Genomic DNA, 21,928 nt, shown 5'->3' with positions numbered 1-21,928 from the left:
ACATCTTCTCCAAGCGGCATCTTCTATCTTCTTCCATCCGATGACGACCGGCTCCATCTTGAAGACCTCCAGCGCGGATCCATCCTCTTCTTCCGACGACTAGACGACGAATGACGGTTCCTTTAAGGGACGTCATCCAAGATGGTGTCCCTCGAATTCCGATTGGCTGATAGGATTCTATCAGCCAATCGGAATTAAGGTAGGAATTTTCTGATTGGCTGATGGAATCAGCCAATCAGAATCAAGTTCAATCCGATTGGCTGATCCAATCAGCCAATCAGATTGAGCTCGCATTCTATTGGCTGATCGGAACAGCCAATAGAATGCGAGCTCAATCTGATTGGCTGATTGGATCAGCCAATCGGATTGAACTATATTCTGATTGGCTGATTCCATCAGCCAATCAGAAAATTCCTACCTTAATTCCGATTGGCTGATAGAATCCTATCAGCCAATCGGAATTCGAGGGACGCCATCTTGGATGACGTCCCTTAAAGGAACCGTCATTCGTCGTCTAGTCGTCGGAAGAAGAGGATGGATCCGCGCTGGAGGTCTTCAAGATGGAGCCGGTCGTCATCGGATGGAAGAAGATAGAAGATGCCGCTTGGAGAAGATGTTTGCCGGTCCGGATGTCCTCTTCTTGCCGGATAGGAGGAAGACTTTGGACCCTCTTCTGGACTTCTTCAGTGGATGTCTAGCCCCCGCTTGGGTTGGATGAAGATCTTGGAGCCAGGACGGATCGGTGAACCTGGCATGGTGAAGACAAGGTAGGAAGATCATCAGGGGGGTAGTGTTAGGTTTATTTAAGGGGGGTTTGGGTTAGATTAGGGGTATGTGGGTGGTGGGTTGTAATGTTGGGGGGGGGTATTGTATGTTTTTTTTTACAGGCAAAAGAGCTGAAATTCTTGGGGCATGCCCCGCAAAGGGCCCTGTTCAGGGCTGGTAAGGTAAAAGAGCTTGTAATATTTGTATTTTAGAATAGGGTAGGGAATTTTTTATTTTGGGGGGCTTTGTTATTTTATTAGGGGGCTTAGAGTAGGTGTAATTAGTTTAAAATTGTTGTAATATTTTTCTTATCTTTGTAAATATTTTATTATTTTCTGTAACTTAGTTCTTTTTTATTTTTTGTACTTTAGATAGTTTATTTAATTTTATTTATTTGTAGCAATTGTGTTTAATTAATTTATTGATAGTGTAGTGTTAGGTTAATTGTAGGTAATTGTAGGTAGTTTATTTAATTATTTTATTGATAGGGTAGTGTTAGGTTTAATTATATCTTAGGTTAGGATTTATTTTACAGGTAAATTTGTTATTATTTTAACTAGGTAACTATTAAATAGTTCTTAACTATTTAATAGCTATTGTACCTGGTTAAAATAATTACAAAGTTGCCTGTAAAATAAATATTAATCCTAAAATAGCTATAATATAATTATAATTTATATTGTAGCTATATTAGGATTTATTTTACAGGTAAGTATTTAGCTTTAAATAGGAATTATTTATTTAATAAGAGTTAATTTATTTCGTTAGATAAAAATTATATTTAACTTAGGGGGGTGTTAGTGTTAGGGTTAGACTTAGCTTTAGGGGTTAATACATTTATTAGAATAGCGGTGAGCTCCGATCGGAAGATTAGGGGTTAATAATTGAAGGTAGGTGTCGGCGATGTTAGGGAGGGCAGATTAGGGGTTAATACTATTTATGATAGGGTTAGTGAGGCGGATTAGGGGTTAATAACTTTATTATAGTAGCGCTCAGGTCCGCTCGGCAGATTAGGGGTTAATAAGTGTAGGTAGGTGTCGGCGACGTTGTGGGGGGCAGATTAGGGGTTAATAAATATAACATAGGGGTCGGCGATGTTAGGGGCAGAAGATTAGGGGTACATAGGGATAACGTAGGTGGCGGCGATTTGCGGTCGGAAGATTAGGGGTTAATTATTTTAAGTAGCTTGCGGCGACGTTGTGGGGGGCAAGTTAGGGGTTAATAGATATAATACAGGGGTCGGCGGTGTTAGGGGCAGCAGATTAGGGGTACATAAGTATAACGTAGGTGGCGGTCGGCAGATTAGGGGTTAAAATTTTTAATCGAGTGGCGGCGATGTGGGGGGACCTCGGTTTAGGGGTACATAGGTAGTTTATGGGTGTTAGTGTACTTTAGGGTACAGTAGTTAAGAGCTTTATAAACCGGCGTTAGCCAGAAAGCTCTTAACTCCTGCTATTTTCAGGCGGCTGGAATCTTGTCGTTAGAGCTCTAACGCTCACTGCAGAAACGACTCTAAATACCGGCGTTAGGAAGATCCCATTGAAAAGATAGGCTACGCAAATGGCGTAGGGGGATCTGCGGTATGGAAAAGTCGCGGCTGTAAAGTGAGCGTTAGACCCTTTAATCACTGACTCTAAATACCAGCGGTAGCCCAAAACCAGCGTTAGGAGCCTCTAACGCTGGTTTTGACGGCTACCGCCGAACTCTAAATCTAGCCGTATGGTTGTTGCAGCATTCATCAGCATGGCTGCTTCTTTACATTTCACTGCATGGCTGCTTCTTTACATTTCACTGCATGGCTGCTTCTTTACATTTCACTGCATGGCTGCTTCTTTGCATTTCCCTGCATGGCTGCTTCTTTGCATTTCACTGCATGGCTGCTTCTTTACATTTCACTGCATGGCTGCTTCTTTGCATTTCACTGCATTGCTGCTTCTTTACATTTCACTGCATGGCTGCTTCTTTGCATTTCACTGCATGGCTGCTTCTTTGCATTTCACTGCATGGCTGCTTCTTTACATTTCACTGCATGGCTGCTTCTTTGCATTTCACTGCATGGCTGCTTCTTTACATTTCACTGCATGGCTGCTTCTTTACATTTCACTGCATGGCTGCTTCTTTGCATTTCACTGCATGGCTGCTTCTTTGCATTTCACTGCATGGCTGCTTCTTTACATTTCACTGCATGGCTGCTTCTTTACATTTCACTGCATTGCTGCTTCTTTGCATTTCACCGCATGGCTGCTTCTTTGCATTTCACCGCATGGCTGCTTCTTTGCATTTCACTGCATGGCTGCTTCTTTACATTTCACTGCATTGCTGCTTCTTTACATTTCACTGCATGGCTGCTTCTTTGCATTTCACTGCATGGCTGCTTCTTTACATTTCACTGCATGGCTGCTTCTTTACATTTCACTGCATGGCTGCTTCTTTACATTTCACTGCATGGCTGCTTCTTTGCATTTCACTGCATGGCTGCTTCTTTGCATTTCACTGCATGGCTGCTTCTTTACATTTCACTGCATGGCTGCTTCTTTACATTTCACTGCATGGCTTCTTCTTTGCATTTCACTGCATGGCTGCTTCTTTACATTTCACTGCATGGCTGCTTCTTTGCATTTCACTGCATGGCTGCTTCTTTACATTTCACTGCATGGCTGCTTCTTTGCATTTCACTGCATGGCTGCTTCTTTGCATTTCACTGCATGGCTGCTTCTTTGCATTTCACCGCATGGCTGCTTCTTTGCATTTCACCGCATGGCTGCTTCTTTACATTTCACTGCATGGCTGCTTCTTTACATTTCACTGCATGGCTGCTTCTTTACATTTCACTGCATGGCTGCTTCTTTGCATTTCACTGCATGGCTGCTTCTTTACATTTCACTGCATGGCTGCTTCTTTACATTTCACTGCATGGCTGCTTCTTTACATTTCACTGCATGGCTGCTTCTTTGCATTTCACTGCATGGCTGCTTCTTTGCATTTCACTGCATGGCTGCTTCTTTACATTTCACTGCATGGCTGCTTCTTTACATTTCACTGCATGGCTTCTTCTTTGCATTTCACTGCATGGCTGCTTCTTTACATTTCACTGCATGGCTGCTTCTTTGCATTTCACTGCATGGCTGCTTCTTTACATTTCACTGCATGGCTGCTTCTTTGCATTTCACTGCATGGCTGCTTCTTTACATTTCACTGCATGGCTGCTTCTTTGCATTTCACTGCATGGCTGCTTCTTTACATTTCACTGCATGGCTGCTTCTTTGCATTTCACTGCATGGCTGCTTCTTTGCATTTCACCGCATGGCTGCTTCTTTGCATTTCACCGCATGGCTGCTTCTTTACATTTCACTGCATGGCTGCTTCTTTACATTTCACTGCATGGCTGCTTCTTTACATTTCACTGCATGGCTGCTTCTTTGCATTTCACTGCATGGCTGCTTCTTTACATTTCACTGCATGGCTGCTTCTTTACATTTCACTGCATGGCTGCTTCTTTACATTTCACTGCATGGCTGCTTCTTTGCATTTCACTGCATGGCTGCTTCTTTACATTTCACTGCATGGCTGCTTCTTTACATTTCACCGCATGGCTGCTTCTTTGCATTTCACCGCATGGCTGCTTCTTTACATTTCACTGCATGGCTGCTTCTTTACATTTCCCTGCATGGCTGCTTCTTTACATTTCACCGCATGGCTGCTTCTTTACATTTCACCGCATGGCTGCTTCTTTACATTTCACTGCATGGCTGCTTCTTTACATTTCACTGCATGGCTGCTTCTTTACATTTCCCTGCATGGCTGCTTCTTTACATTTCACTGCATGGCTGCTTCTTTGCATTTCACTGCATGGCTGCTTCTTTGCATTTCACTGCATGGCTGCTTCTTTGCATTTCACCGCATGGCTGCTTCTTTACATTTCACTGCATGGCTGCTTCTTTACATTTCACCGCATGGCTGCTTCTTTACATTTCACTGCATGGCTGCTTCTTTACATTTCACCGCATGGCTGCTTCTTTACATTTCACTGCATGGCTGCTTCTTTGCATTTCACTGCATGGCTGCTTCTTTACATTTCACTGCATGGCTGCTTCTTTACATTTCACTGCATGGCTGCTTCTTTGCATTTCACTGCATGGCTGCTTCTTTACATTTCACTGCATGGCTGCTTCTTTGCATTTCACTGCATGGCTGCTTCTTTGCATTTCACCGCATGGCTGCTTCTTTACATTTCACTGCATGGCTGCTTCTTTACATTTCACTGCATGGCTGCTTCTTTGCATTTCACTGCATGGCTGCTTCTTTGCATTTCACCGCATGGCTGCTTCTTTACATTTCACTGCATGGCTGCTTCTTTACATTTCACCGCATGGCTGCTTCTTTACATTTCACTGCATGGCTGCTTCTTTACATTTCACTGCATGGCTGCTTCTTTACATTTCACTGCATGGCTGCTTCTTTACATTTCACTGCATGGCTGCTTCTTTGCATTTCACTAATACAGATTCTACCCTCCCTGGTATTATATATCACATCTCATGGCTTCCCCTTACCTGACACCTGACTACACACTGCTAACCTTCAGTGTAACAGATGAGCACACATACCTGCTAGCACTAATACAGATTCTACCCTCCCTGGTATTATATATCACATCTCATGGCTTCCCCTTACCTGACACCTGACTACACACTGCTAACCTTCAGTGTAACAGATGAGCACACATACCTGCTAGCACTAATACAGATTCTACCCTCCCAGGTAGTATATATCACATCTCATGGCTTCCCCTTACCTGACACTGACTACACACTACTAACCTTCAGTGTAACAGATGAGCACACATACCTGCTAGCACTAATACAGATTCTACCCTCCCTTGCATTATATATCACATCTCATGACTTCCCCTTACCTGACTACACACTGCTAACCTTTAGTGTAACAGATAAGCACACATACCTGCTAGCACTAATACAGATTCAACCCTCCATGGTATCATATATCACTTCTCATGGCTTCCCTTTACCTGACACCTGACTGCACACTGCTAACCTTCAGTGTAACAGATGAGCACACATACCTGCTAGCACTAATACAGATTCTACCCTCCCTGGTATTATATATCACATCTCATGGCTTCCCCTTACCTGACACCTGACTACACACTGCTAACCTTCAGTGTAACAGATGAGCACACATACCTGCTAGCACTAATACAGATTCTACCCTCCCTGGTATTATATATCACATCTCATGGCTTCCCCTTACCTGACACCTGACTACACACTGCTAACCTTCAGTGTAACAGATAAGCACACATACCTGCTAGCACTGATACAGATTCTACCCTCCCTGGTATTGTATATCACATCTCATGGCTTCCCCTTACCTGACACCTGACTACACACTGCTAACCTTCAGTGTAACAGATAAGCACACATACTTGCTAGCACTAATACAGATTCTACCCTCCCAGGTAGTATATATCACATCTCATGGCTTCCCCTTACCTGACACTGACTACACACTACTAACCTTCAGTGTAACAGATGAGCACACATACCTGCTAGCACTAATACAGATTCTACCCTCCCTTGCATTATATATCACATCTTATGGCTTCCCCTTACCTGACATCTGACTACACACTGCTAACCTTCAGTGTAACAGATGAGCACACATACCTGCTAGCACTAATACAGATTCTACCCTCCCTGGTATTATACATCACATGACTTTCCCTTACCTGACACCTGACTACACACTGCTAACCTTCAGTGTAACATATAAGCACACATACCTGCTAGCACTAATACAGATACTACCCTTCCTGGTATTATATATCACATCTCATGACTTTCCCGTACCTAGGGTTGCCAGCTATGCTTTATAAAAATACCGGACGCCCTATAGGTGATTGGATACGGGCCGTAGCTGGGTTCACACAATGTTTCCACAAAAGCTCAACCGTAGGCCCCACCCTTGATCCCACCACATATATTTTTTTCACAACTAAGCAGTCATTTTATCCCCTTGGTTGCCATTAACACATGTACAGATTATTAATATGACTCCCTTGGCTGCTAGAACTACACAACCAGCAATGATTGACCCCCATGGTTGCCTGTAACACATATAATAGAAAATGCACAGTGTAAATTCTTTTTCAGATGTATTTCTAATGCATAAAGGCCTAGAAGGCCCTTTACATTTAGCTGACAGGGGTCTTTAAAAATACTGGACTGTCCAGTTGAATACTGGACACCTGGCAACCCTACCCTTACCTGACACCTGACTACACACTGCTAACATTCAGTGTAACAGATGAGCACACATACCTGCTAGCACTAATACAGATTCTACCCTCCCTGGTATTATATATCACATCTTATGGCTTCCCCTTATCTGACACCTGACTACACACTGCTAACCTTTAGTGTAACAGATGAGCACACATACCTGCTAGCACTAATACAGATTCTACCCTCCCTGGTATTATATATCACATCTTATGGCTTCCTCTTACCTGACTATACACTGCTAACCTTCAGTGTAACAGATGAGCACACATACCTGCTAGCACTAATACAGATTCTACCCTCCCTGGTATTATATATCACATCTTATGGCTTCCTCTTACCTGACACCTGACTACACACTGCTAACCTTCAGTGTAACAGATAAGCACACATACCTGCTAGCACTAATACAGATTCTACCCTCCCTGGTATTATATATCACATCTTATGGCTTCCCTTTAACTGACACCTGACTACACACTGCTAACCTTCAGTGTAACAGATTAGCACACATACCTGCTAGCACTAATACAGATTTTACCCTCCCTGGTATTATATATCACATCTCAGGGCTTCCCCTTACCTGACACCTGACTACACACTGCTAACCTTTAGTGTAACAGATGAGCACACATACCTGCTAGCACTAATACAGATTCTGCCCTCCCTGGTATAATATATCACATCTTATGGCTTCCCCTTACCTCACACCTGACTACACACTGCTAACCTTCAGTGTAACAGATGAGCACACATACCTGCTAGCACTAATACAGATTCTACCCTCCCTGGTAGTATATATATCACATCTCATGGCTTCTCCTTACCTGACACCTGACTACACACTGCTAACCTTCAGTGTAACAGATGAGCACACATACCTGCTAGCACTGATACAGATTCTACCCTCCCTGGTATTATATATCACATCTCATGGCTTCCCCTTATCTGACAACTGACTACTCACTGATAACCTTCAGTGTAACAGATGAGCACACATACCTGCTAGCACTAATACAGATTCTACCCTCCCTGGTATTATATATCATATCTCATGGCTTCCCCTTACTTGACACCTGACTACACACTGCTAACCTTTAGTGTAACAGATGAGCACACATACCTGCTAGCACTAATACAGATTCTACCCTCCCTGGTATTATATATCACATCTCATGGCTTCCCCTTACCTGACACCTGACTACACACTGCTAACCTTCAGTGTAACAGATGAGCACACATACCAGCTAGCACTAATACAGATTCTACCCTCCCTGGTATTATATATCACATCTCATGACTTCCCCTTACCTGACACCTGACTACACACTGCTAACCTTTAGTGTAACAGATGAGCACACACACCTGCTAGCACTAATACAGATTCTACCCTCCCTGGTATTATATATCACATCTCATGGCTTCCCCGTACCTGACACCTGACTACACACTGCTAACCTTCAGTGTAACAGATAAGCACACATACCTGCTAGCACTAATACAGATTTTACCCTCCCTGGTATTATATATCACTTCTCATGGCCTCTCCTTACCTCACACCTGACTATACACTGCTAACCTTCAGTGTAACAGATGAGCACACACACCTGCTAGCACTAATACAGATTCTACCCTCCCTGGTATTATATATCACATCTCATGGCTTTCCCATACCTGACTACACACTGCTAACCTTCAGTATAACAGATGAGCACACATACCTGCTAGCACTAATACAGATTATACCCTCCCTGGTATTATATATCACATCTCATGGCTTCCCCTTACCTGACACCTGACTACCCACTGCTAACCTTCAGTGTAACAGATGAGCACACATACCTGCTAGCACTAATACATATTCTACCCTCCCTGGTATTATATATCACATCTCATGGCTTCCCCTTACCTGACACCTGACTACACACAAGTAACCTTCAGTGTAACATTTAAGCACACATACCTGCTAGTACTAATACAGATTCTACCCTCCCTGGTATTATATATCACATCTCATGGCTTCCCCTTACCTGACACCTGACTACACACCGCTAACCTTCAGTGTAACAGATAAGCACACATACCTGCTAGCACTAATACAGATACTACCCTCCCTGGTATTATATATCACATCTCATGGCTTCCCCTTACCTGACTACACACTGCTAACCTTCAGTGTAACAGATAAGCACACATACCTGCTAGCACTTACACAGATTCTACCCTCCCTGGTATTATATATCACTTCTCATGGCTTCCCTTTACCTGACACCTGACTACACACTGCTAACCTTTAGTGTAACAGATGAGCACACATACCTGCTAGCACTAATACAGATTCTACCCTCCCTGGTATTATATATCACATCTCATGGTTTCCCTTTACCTGACACCTGACTACACACTGCTAACCTTTAGTGTAACAGATGAGCACACATACCTGCTAGCACTTACACAGATTCTACCCTCCCTGGTATTATATATCACTTCTCATGGCTTCCCTTTACCTGACACCTGACTACACACTGCTAACATTCAGTGTAACAGATGAGCACACATACCTGCTAGCACTAATACAGATTCTACCCTCCCTGGTATTATATATCACATCTCATGGCTTCCCCTTACCTGACAACTGACTACACACAAGTAACCTTCAGTGTAACATGTAAGCACACATACCTGCTAGTACACATCTCATGGCTTCCCCTTACCTGACACCTGACTACACACAAGTAACCTTCAGTGTAACATATAAGCACACATACCTGCTAGCACTAATACAGATACTACCCTCCCTGGTATTATATATCACATCTCATGGCTTCCCCTTACCTGACACCTGACTACACACTGCTAAACTTCAGTGTAACAGATGAGCACACACACCTGCTAGCACTAATACAGATTCTACCCTCCCTGGTATTATATATCACATCTTATGGCTTCCCCTTACCTGACACCTGACTACAGACTGCTAACCTTCAGTGTAACAGATGAGCACACACACCTGCTAGCACTAATACAGATTATACCCTCCCTGGTATTATATATCACATCTTATGGCTTCCCCTTACCTGACTACACACTGCTAAACTTCAGTGTAACAGATGAGCACACACACCTGCTAGCACTAATACAGATACTACCCTCCCTGGTATTATATATCACATCTTATGGCTTCCCCTTACCTGACTACACACTGCTAACCTTCAGTGTAACAGATGAGCACACATACCTGCTAGCACTAATACAGATTCTACCCTCTCTTGTTGAGTCAGTTAACAAAAACAGAACAGTGATTTAACTCATTTTGAGAAAGTAACACACATGCATAGAAAGTATGATTTAATTTCTGAGCTCACTGTCTCTCAGGTCTGTATTGCTAAATGAGTTTTATGTCTTTCAGATGGAACCTCAGTGGTGGAGGTGACCACTTATCTCTATGGCACAACTGTGCTCCCCTGTGACTTTCCCTTTATCACTGGGCCTCAGAGCTTGTATGTCACATGGGTGAAGAAAGAGGCTCTAAATGAAAAAGGTCCCATTGCTTATGTTTTCCAAGATGGAGAACATAAAAGTGAGTTACAAGATCCAGTGTACAGGGGACGCACAGAGATGATCTGGGATCTGTACAGAGGGCAGCTGAACCTGATGCTGAGCAATGTCACCTTCTCTGATGAAGGAACATATTACTGCCAAGCTGCCAATCTGAGGGACAGAGGAGACATCGCTGTCAGGCTGTCTGTAGGTGGTAAGTTATATGCCGTGCAGTGCAATTTATAGACAAGTCCAGCGCTGAGGAACCTAGTGGCACTTTACAAACAGTAAAAAGTGACAATTAGAATTCATAGAACAGTTTGGGGTTTAGACCCATCTGTAGTTACACAACCAGACAGACACACAGACAGATCGGTCTACATTTGTGCTATTTAGTTACATGGAAATGATTTGCACTGACCCACAGGCTGGAGTTTTATCCTTGTATCAGTTTATTATCTACTTGAACTTCTGACACTATTTAATTAACACAAATAAATTATCATTAAACGGATAAGCTTCCCTTATAGAATAATCTACATGAAGTTTAAACGTCAGACATGCAGTGATTTCTTCAGTTATGAAGTTAAAACCTCTTTTTGCATAAAAATCTATATGAGCTTAAAAATGATTTAATATTGTATATATGAGAAGCATAAAAAGGACAGAATTATTAAATGACTAAAATATAGAAGAATGAAAGTGAAAACAAAAAGAGGTTTTAAATGTCACAAATCTGGGAGAATCTTTTTTCTGCTGGTAGCACAAGTGCGGAATAAGGAACAGCCCATTAATGTCCCAGTGTATGTGTTGGTAGGTCCTGAGCTATTACTAACAGGGGGCAGTTAGCTCTGGGTTTTGTCACTTGTATCTATAATGTGACACTCAAAGACAATTCTGTGTTCTCAGGACTGAGCACAAGTGACCCCAGAGTTACAGCTGTGACTGTTGGTGATAAGAGACGTCTGAAATGTTTCACTACCGGGAGTTTCAGAGACCCCCAGATTGAGTGGAAAGAGCTGCAGAATGGAGACATAAGAGACCTGTCCAGCTATGGTCATCTGAATGTGACACACCTCAGTGATGGGCAACAGCTGCTGGAATCTGTGCTGGACTATAATGTGCAGACAAATGTGCATTACTGGTGTCACATCAAGGAGGGGAAACTAAAGAGATCAACTAGAGCTGTGATATCAGGTAATGTACTGAGTTATGAGTGACACTGATGAGACTACGTACACTAGACATCTTCTCATTTACTGGCACTGCACAATTCTAACAAGAAGACAATGCTTGTATGGGTCTGATTTATATCTACATGCAGTAAAGCAATCTGGTTCCTTTATTAAATAGGCACCAGTGTTATAACTTATAAAACATAACCGCCACCCCCATGCACTGTCACTGCACACACTGCTATGTGTGACCCAACTACCACTGATCTAAACCCCAACAGCAATTAATCCTAAAACAAACCTAACAGTGCTATCATTAACCGGATACAGCAATTAACCCTATCCCACAGAGCTGTCCTTAACCCTGTAAAGCAATTAACCATATCCAAGATGTACTTACTACCCCTAAAGGCCTTTGGGGTCTCCAGAATCCTCTGCCCAGAGCAACAGATTCCATCCCCTTCAGATACCACACAGTCCTGTCTTTTATTGATAGATTTTTATTGAACCTTGATTGGTTAATCACTCACAGGTTCCATCTTAGGTCTAGTGATAGACCTGTACACTAGTGCAACTAAATGTATTCTCTTGTCAATTTATGTTCTGTTTATATTGCAGATGGACATGACATCATAGATATTTAAAACTCCAAATAAAACTCAAAGCAAAGAAGAGCCCCTATGTTTTGCTCTGCACCAGATTGATACAGCACCAGAACGCTGACATCAGAAGAATGTGAAACAAATGAGAATTCTAATGCTGTAGCTACAAGTAGCACTAGATTATAGCAGGTTGTACCAACAAGCCTGGTATAACTGGCATCGGAGTCTATTAGTACTTATTAACGTCCCATGGTTTTAAATATCACCTGTAAGCTGACAACACCCAGCTCTTCCTTTCTGGACCTGACCTATTGCCCCTTACTAATTGTCTTTCTAGCATCTCATCCTTGGGGGTAGATTTAATAAGCAGGGAATGCTGCTTTCTACCTGCTCTGAAGACTCGCCAGAAACACGGGCCCACAAGCTCCGTTCGGAGCTTGATAAATGGGCCCCTATGGCTGTTTGTAGAGAATGCTAACAAACTGAGAAGAAGACAAATCAGTTGTGAAAACACAGCACACGTTATGGCTTTTTCGCACTTGGGGTTGCGCTGTTGCAAAATAACTTATTTTGTGCTCGTTAAGCCGCGTAACCTAAACATTCAAATCACGTGCTCGTTTACGTATTCCCCATACAAGTCAATGGAGAAGACAAATAGAAAAAAAAACACAAAAAAATATGTTGCGCAAAGCCCATGATGTTTTCTCCTTGAAAAGTATAGATGAAAATGCAAATATTTTACATTGCAAAATTGTTTTCGTAATGGAATATGTTCTATTCATTTTATAAATAAATACATATTTATCTATATATGTGATTATTTTTGGACTGATATATCTATTTATAGCGATATATATATATATTAATATATATATGTCTAGATATCTCGTGATCTATATGCGAATATCTCTTTGAAAATCCATCTGAGCTATTGTTTAATGTGCATAAGATTGTAATGTGAATTTCCGATTATCCTAATATTATGACGGAATAATCTAGATTTTATTAAAGAGACAGAGACGAATATTTTGCTTATAACTTTTCTTTACTGCTCAACAGCTTTTTAAAGTATAACATATAAACTTCCATAAATTAAAAGAAAAAAACTAAATATAACAACCAATGAGATTGGGATAACATAGGTCAGTATTTGAATGTCCAGTAAGACGGTTAATAGGTATAAATAGTCCAGTTAGACAGTTAAACAAAGAAAATAATTGGAAGAAGGAAAAATAGCTCCCTGGAGGAGAGCATCGACGTAGGGGATGGTGACCCCTATCTGAGGCAGTGGAGCAGTCCTGGGGGATATTAGGTGGAGTGCGGAAGTCACTCACCCTCTTCTGTTCCTGCAACCACAAGGTGAAGTTCGTCCTAAGGCTTGCGGTTGCAGTAACGGAGAAGATGAGTGACATTGCAGAGCAGGTGCAGCGGCTGGCAGAAGCGAAGGGCCTGGACTGGTTAAGGTCTTACCTGGCGGCGGCGCATCCCTCCGGACCCGTATCTTCGGCAGCTGCAGGCGGGACGGATCACGGCAAGCCGCATCGGCGGTCGAGGCCTCCGGAGCGGCTATCTCCCGACGGCGGCAGGACACGGAGGAGCGGGAGCGGCGCTGGGCCTGAGAGAGATGCCATCGAGCCCAGGCGCCGGTCGTCGACCAGAGGAGGCGGATCACAGGAGCCAACGCGTGTGCTGATTGAAGAGGCCACGAGGAGGACATCTAACAGGAGCTGTGACGCGGCAGGTAAGGCCAGGCGGGGAGAGGGGCTGGGCCTCAGTGGCGGCAAGAACGGGCGGGAGCCTACGGCCCAGGAAAATAGGCCTGCTAACCAGGGAGCCGGTGAGACGGCGGGGGAGGGTTCTCCTCAGGCCTCAAACACTCAACGGGAGCAGGGAGAGGAGACAGAAATGCAGCAGCGGAAGGGGGCTAACAGGGGAAAGGGGAAGGCTATGACTGGCAGGAAAGGGGTGGTAGTAGGTGAGGAGCAGGGGGTAACGGCGACCAGGAGTACGGGGAATGAGACTCCTGGGGGGGCCAAAAGAAAAGAAAAGAGCTGTCAGTTAGCTAGGGCAGTAACAATAAGGAGTGCTGAAGGGGGGGTTTCCAGACAGGGCGCAGCGGAGGCCCAAAGGGAAATAAGGGAGCAAGAGTTGGGTGCCCGGAGGGGGGTTGGGATTAGAGGGGTCAGTAGTGGAGAGGGGCTATTAGCAGCGAGGGGGGAGGCAAATGGGGGGGAGCCTGCTAGGGGGAGAGGGGTCGTGGGACCCGCGAATAGAGATGAAGGGGGGGTAGGGGTTGAAAAAGGGGAGATGCACACGCGAAGGGGGGGGTTAGGTCAGGGCAAGGGAATCCCAGGGGTGGGAGGGGCCGGGGGGTAAAGAGGGCAGCTAGTGGAAGGGGACAAGGAAAGAGGGGGCAAAGGGGGCTTGGGGGATTAGGGGGACGGGCAGGCTTGGGCAGGGCTAACGTGTCTTCTTTATTTCCAGCAGGTGAGGAGGAGGAGTTGGAGGGACAGCGGGGTGGTGGGGCAGAACTTTCTGCTGAGACGGCGGGACCGGACCTGGAAGGAGATGCACTGTGGATAGACTACTCCTACAGTGATCTGGAATCGGATGATCCTGGAGAGGGCACTTCTTCGGGACCGGTGGCAACACGGCAGGTAGGGGACCTGGCCGCTTTGGAGCAGTTAATCAGGTCCTTGGGGACAGGGGGTCTTGGGCGGGAGGGTAGCGGGGAAAACGTGGAGGGTAGGCATGGGTGGGGATCTAGAGAGGGAAGTATTAGGAGTGTAGGTCAGGTTAGGGATTTCACTGTCTCCTCTTTACAGATACGGCCGCGGGGAGAGGACCCCCTGGTGCGCCACAGCCCGAGAAGGTCGGGAGAGGAACGGCGTCGGGATAAATCCCTTTCGCCCAGAGAGAGGATACAGCAGCGGAGAAGGGGCGGTCCCCTACGTGGGGGAGGATAGACAGGTCCCGGGAGAGGAGCAGTCGGAGGAGGAGATCTCGGTCTCCATCACAGAGGAGGAGGACGAACAGACCCAAAGGGAGGGAGCATAGGAAACAGCCGGACACCGGGACAGGGGTAGCGGCAGTGCCGATGGAAGTGGCCGGAGCTGGGACGGCGCCCAGGAGTGGAGGTGAGGGTGCTATCACTGACACGGGTGTGGCTGGAAGAGAGCATGACGTAGGTGTGCAGAGTATGATGAGTGGTTTAAGGGATCTGCTGACGCAGTTTGAAAGGCGGCTGGTGGGGCAGCAGGGGAACGTTGCAGCAGCTTGGGAAGTAGGGTCCGGGACAGCAGTAGCGGGCGCAAGTCAGGGGGCTGGTAACTCAGGCCAGGAATCAGGTGGGGCGGTACCCGTGACTGGGGGGGTAGGTAGTGTTAGTGAAGTGCTGAAGGTGCCGGAGAGCGCTATGAGAAGACCCTGCCTGTGCTCAATTGGGCCGCTAGGGATCCATCTTACTCAGGAGAAAATATGGAAGAGAGAGTTCTTGGAAATATTTTCTCTGCTGCCGCTGGAACAGGTGATGGAGATTAAAGAGGACACGAAAGGTGATAAGGAGAAGAAAGAAGAGGACGAAAGGAAGAAGAGGTATCGTAAGTTGCCAAAAACGTTATCTAACTGGTCAAGGGCATTCTGTATTCTAGCGGCGGTGGTAGGCGAAAAATTCCCGGAGCAATGCTCTGCGTTGTTCTGTTATTACGACGAGATCTCGGGGGCATATAGGACCTACGGGGGCCTAGCGTGGTGGCGGTATGATGAGCAGTTCCGCCAGAGGATGGCAGTGAGGCCGGAGATGAGGTGGGATGACAGGGATATGGGCTAGAGTTAATGACTCCACTGCGTGGGTCCTTTCGGGGCATCGGGGGAACGGGGGGAGGAGGAACGTCCTCTAATAGCGGGGGGAGTGGCTCAGCCGTTGCTATCAGAAAGGGGCTCTGCTTCCAGTATAATGAAGGGCAATGTAAATTTGGAACTGGGTGCAAGTACAAACATGCTTGCTCAGGATGCGACGGTGCCCATTCGTGGGCAAAGTGCTTCAAGAGAAGCGGGGGAAGGGGGAAACCGGGCGAGGCTGCTGCTAAGAGCCAGGACACCGGTGAAGGTAGGAAGGATGGTTCCTTGGTTAGAACGATTCGCTAGGGTCCGGGGTAAGGCGGGTGATGCGGAACTCTTGCTGACGGGTTTTAGCTCTGGGTTCCGGATCCCATTTGAGGAAAAAAGGGGGGTCCAAATTTCGGGGAATCTGAAATCGGCAAAGGAATTGCCGGAGGTGGTTCAAGGTAAACTCGACAAGGAAGTGGCTTTGGGGAGGATGGCGGGCCCCTTTTCTCACCCGCCTTTTCGGAATTTGAGGGTATCTCCGTTGGGGGTGGTTCCAAAAAAGGCAGCAGGGCAGTACCGCATGATTCACCATTTATCCTATCCAAAAGGGGCATCAGTTAATGATGGGATCGACCCTGCAGTAGCGGCTGTTAGGTATGCTTCATTTGACAAGGCGGTGGGGTTGGTAAGGGATGCTGGCGTGGGTGCATTAATGGGTAAGGTCGATGTGGAGGCTGCCTTTCGGCTCTTGCCGGTTCACCCGGTGTGTCATCATTTACTGGGTTGTTTTTTCCGGGGTTCTTTTTACGTGGACCTTTGCCTACCGATGGGTTGCTCCATATCGTGTGCTTACTTTGAGAAGTTCAGCACCTTTGTGGAATGGGTCGTGCGGCAGCAAGCGGGGCTGGAATCGGTCGTCCATTATTTGGACGACTTCCTATTTGTGGGGGCCGCCGAATCTTTGGATTGTGTTAGGCTAATGGACCAATTTTTTACGGTAGCTGAAGAATTTGGAATCCCTGTCGCCCATGAAAAAACTGAAGGTCCATCCACAACGTTGAGTTTCTTAGGGATCGAAATTGATTCCATTCGCATGGAGTGCCGATTGCCATTGGACAAACTGAACGACCTCAAAGGGGTCATTTCGGGGGCGCTAAGGAAGCGCAGGCTTCGCCTTTGCGAGATCCAGTCGTTAGTGGGCAAGCTAAACTTTGCGTGTAGAATTATTCCGGTGGGGAGAGTTTTCTGTAGGAGGCTCTCCCTGGCCACGGCGGGAGTCGCTGCCTCAAAAAGGTGGATTACCTTGGGGGTGGACCTTAAAGAAGACTTAAGAATATGGTTGTCCTTTTTGGCAGAGTTCAATGGTCGGGCATTGGTGCACGGAAAAGCGGTGTCGAATGATGAGCTGCATCTGTTCACGGATGCAGCGGGGTCTCTGGGCTTTGGAGCATATTGCCAAGGGAGCTGGGTGGCTGGGAAATGGCCGGCACAATGGGTTTGCCAGGGTCTAACGAAGAATCTGGTCTTTTTGGAACTCTTTCCATTACTGGTAGCTGTGCGGGTGTGGAGGGACAGGATTAAGGATAGAAAGGTGGTATTCCATTCGGACAACTTGGGGGTGGTCTTTGCTGTTAATAGGTTGACATCTTGCTCCCTGCCGGTGGTTCGCCTGTTAAGGCTGTTTGTGCTGGACTGCATGCGGATGAATGTGCTGTTTCGCGCTGTGCATGTGCCGGGTTACCAGAATATTGTAGCTGACGCTCTTTCTCGCTTTCAGTGGTCGAGATTCCGAGAGGTGGCACCAGAAGCGGAGTTGGTAGGAGTCGATTGCCCGCCAGAGTTGTTGGAGCTGAAAGTATGGAGTTAATCAGGGTGGCAAGGGGAGCGGTAGCTCCAGGTACGTGGAATGCTTATGTTCGGACATGGAGGCAATGGTGGGAGGTGATCGCGACAGAGGGCATAGGAGCTTCTAGGGAAGGGTGGATTCAGGGCTTGTTGTCTTGGATTGATGAGTGGAACCAAAGGGGGATTTCTAGGTCACTGGTAAGGAGAAATATGGCAGCTTTAAGATTCCTGTTTAAACTCTTGGGGTGGGAAGATTTGACGGAGTTGTTCCTTGTCCGTTTGGCAGTCAAAGGGTTGTGTAAGAAAAAGGTGAAAAAGGACAGGCGGAGGCCAATTGGTTTCCAACTTCTGCTGCGGATCTTGGCCGTCTTGAAGACGGTGTGCACCTCAAGGTATGAGGTATTGTTGTTTAGAGCAGTTTTTTCGACAGCATTCTTTGGGGCTTTTCGGGTATCAGAACTGGTGGGGGCAAATAGGTGGGATGGGGGAGGCATACAAGCCAAGGATGTGTCTATCAAGGATGAGGTGGTCTGGTTGTGGCTCCGGGGGTCCAAGACGGACCAGGAGGGGCGGGGTAGGTTGATAAAGCTGGGGGAAGCACGGGGGGCAGGGTGCCCGGTTGCACACATGAGGGCCTTTTTGGTGTCCCGGCCTCAGACTTCCTTACCGTTGTTTATACACAAAGATGGCTCAGGTTTATCACGTTTTCAATTCTTGGCGGTGCTTCGGCGGGCGTTAAAGGAACTAGGGTACACGGCGGAAGAATTTGGAACACATTCGTTCCGAATTGGGGCTGCCACTGAAGCTGCTAGTTTGGGTTTGGGGGAGAGTGTGATAAAAAGGATTGGTGGTTGGAAGTCTGGATGCTTTCGTTCATATGTTAGACCTGATCTAGTTGTTTAGGATGCTTTTCTTGTTTTTTAGGTCAAGTTCAGTGTTGGATTGTGGGCCACTCCTATATATATTGGGCCCGTAAGGCGGCAGCGGTCATGGAGGAAGGTGCACAGTTGAAATTTAAAGAGGAGGCAGTGTTATTGCGGTGGCTTGGGGTCAGGGGATTGAGGTGGGACCAGGTGCTGAGAAAGGTAGTCGACCATGCCAGGTTATTCAAGTCTCCGGACATTATGGTCATCCATGCGGGAGGCAATGATTTGGGGTTTTTGTCCCAAAAAGATTTGGTGGATAAGATCAGGCGGGATTTGGGTAGACTGAGGGAATTATTCCCTTGGGTGATAATAGTTTGGTACGATATTGAACCGCGTTCATCGTGGAGGGCGGCATGAGATTTTAGGAAGTTGGAGGCCTCTAGAAAAAAGATTAACAGGACAGTGACCAGTTTTGTGGGCAGACTTGGAGGGTTTGGCATTCGCCATGTAGAATTTGAAGGGGAGACAGGTCGTTTTTTCTTCTTAAAGGATGGGGTACACCTCAATGAGGTTGGATTGCACCTCTTTAATTTTAACATCAAGGAAGGGGTGCAGAAGGCCTTAGCCCGGGTGGGGGTGGCTCGTCAGTGACGCGCTGTGGCGGGGGGTGCTTGTCTTTTATGGGTGGTTAGGTGAATGGGTACCTCCCTAAAGAGGCGGGAGAGAGTTGGGGGGGATGTACCTGGTGGTATGCCAGTGGAAGGTACATCTCTTGGCAAGCATCACAGGTTATGAGGTTAATGTGTTAACGGTTTTAAGTATTTGTTGAATGTATAGTTATATATTATAAAAGATTTAATAAATGCGGGCTACGGCCTTTACACCCACTTTTGTGTCTTGTATTCATTATTAGCGGAACGTATGCCTAGTATGGGGTCATAGCTCCCTGGAGGAGAGCATCGACGTAGGGGATGGTGACCCCTATCTGAGGCAGTGGAGCAGTCCTGGGGGATATTAGGTGGAGTGCGGAAGTCACTCACCCTCTTCTGTTCCTGCAACCACAAGGTGAAGTTCCCTCCCTCCCTCCCCTTTTGTGAGATGTTGTGGCTTAGCAGGTAGCGGGGGGTGCTTGTCTTTTATGGGTGGTTAGGTGAATGGGTACCTCCCTAAAGAGGCGGGAGAGAGTGGGGGGGGATGTACCTGGTGGTATGCCAGTGGAAGGTACATCTCTTGGCAAGCATCACAGGTTATGAGGTTAATGTGTTAACGGTTTTAAGTATTTGTTGAATGTATAGTTATATATTATAAAAGATTTAATAAATGCGGGCTACGGCCTTTACACCCACTTTTGTGTCTTGTATTCATTATTAGCGGAACGTATGCCTAGTATGGGGTCAACAAAATTGTGAAAAAATGCAACACATGCTGAAGGAGTACAACAATAACAAGGCCAAATGAAATCCTTGGGGAATGAACACATTAGTCAAGCTTGATCTCGAAAACAACTTGGAAGTAGATGAATTTAGAAAATCCGAAGAGAAATCAAGAGATGAAGTAGATGGAGCTGAAAATACATACAAATATTATTAAATATAATAAAATATATAATATAGGGAGGGAACAATAAACAATGAAAGAGGTGGGAAAATATTCGTCTCTAATAAAATTTAGATTATTCCGTCATAATATTAGGATAATAGGAATTCTATTACAAGGACAGAGACATCATATTTTGCTAGTTTAAAGCAAACAAATAATCAAGATACCAGATGGTGTGGAAAAGATTAAATAGGTTTAAAATAAAATTGACGAAAAACAGAGTCAGAGGACCAATCTGCTGCATTCAAAATATCTTGTAAAGAAGCAGATTTAGAAAAGGCTTTAGAAGCAGAGGCTCCTCTAATTGAATGGGAAGTAAAAAAATTATCCACACCAGCTTGCATCATAATCCATTTAACCCACCTACTAATTGTAGTAGATGAAACCGGTAAATGAGGAAGAGAAAAAGAAATCAAAAGTTGATTAGAAGAAGAATTTCGAAAAGAAATAGTTTTAGATTCATAGATTTTTAGACAAGATACAACACAAAGTTTAGGCTGTTCATAGAAATAAGGATAAAATATAGAAGAGGATAACGTTTTAGTACGTCTAGACAAGGAAAAAATGACACCATGAGGAGAAAACATTTTTGCATCATAATCTATAGCTCTAACATCTGAAATTCTTTTACATGATAAAAGACATAATAATTTAGCTAGTTTGCAAGTTGTTTTAACAATAAATCAGGCCAAGATTTAAACAGATTGATAACCAAATCTACATCCCAAAAATATTTATATCTGGGTACAGGAGGTTTCTTAACTCTAATAGCTTTCAGAAGTTTACATATGGGATATTATGAAGATGTTCATGACCAGCTGAAATAGCAGAACGAGCAACATTAATTGATCTGTAAGCAAAACCAGCCTCAAATAAGGAAGTGAGATAATTAATAACTTCATTTAGAGGGTCTGAAAAGGGATCCAGATTCCTGTCATTGCACTAGCAAAACCATTTAGACCAGGAGGAAATATAAAATTTTCTGGTTCCTGGTGCCCAAGAGCCTTGAAGGAGGAGTTTAGCTCCTGACGAAAGGCCATCGGAGGACCAGGATCCCCTGAAATGTTCCAAGCAATAAGTTGAAGGGAATCTTGAAGAACTAGTTCGTGAAACTCTCCTATGGGGTTTGTGAGAAGATCTTGTTGAAGTGGAATTAATACTGGAGAAAGGAAGGACATTTCCAGAAGAGAAGGGAACCAGGATTGAGTTGGCCACCAAGGGCTTATCAGAAGAAGAGATAATAGGTTCCTTTTCACATAGGAAATTGTCCGAGGAATCATCGAAAAAGGTGGAAAAGCATAAGCTCCTTTGATTGGCCACTGTTGTAAAAAAGCGTCTGTCGCTAGTGCTTTTGGATCTGGTCTCCAACTGAAAAAGGGGAGAACCTGAAAATGTAGACGAGAGAC

The 21,928-nt window shown here is 45.2% G+C and overlaps 1 protein-coding gene across 1 annotated transcript in view; it reads left to right on the top strand.

Moving 5' to 3' along the window:
- Positions 1-12,692, top strand: part of LOC128652186 (butyrophilin-like protein 1) — a 43,990-nt gene extending 31,298 nt beyond the window's left edge. Inside the window, exons 2-4 of the mRNA XM_053705126.1 lie at positions 10,477-10,821; positions 11,517-11,804; positions 12,401-12,692. Coding sequence (XP_053561101.1) covers positions 10,477-10,821; positions 11,517-11,804; positions 12,401-12,426 — 659 coding nt within the window. The 3' untranslated portion in view covers positions 12,427-12,692. The remainder of the gene's footprint in view (positions 1-10,476; positions 10,822-11,516; positions 11,805-12,400) is intronic.
- Positions 12,693-21,928: the final 9,236 nt, after the last annotated feature.

The sequence above is a fragment of the Bombina bombina genome, chromosome 3 (genome assembly GCF_027579735.1).
Source record: "Bombina bombina isolate aBomBom1 chromosome 3, aBomBom1.pri, whole genome shotgun sequence".
NCBI lineage: Eukaryota > Metazoa > Chordata > Amphibia > Anura > Bombinatoridae > Bombina > Bombina bombina.
Note: the sequence above shows the minus strand (reverse complement) of the source record. Positions and strands in the feature narration are given on the sequence as shown.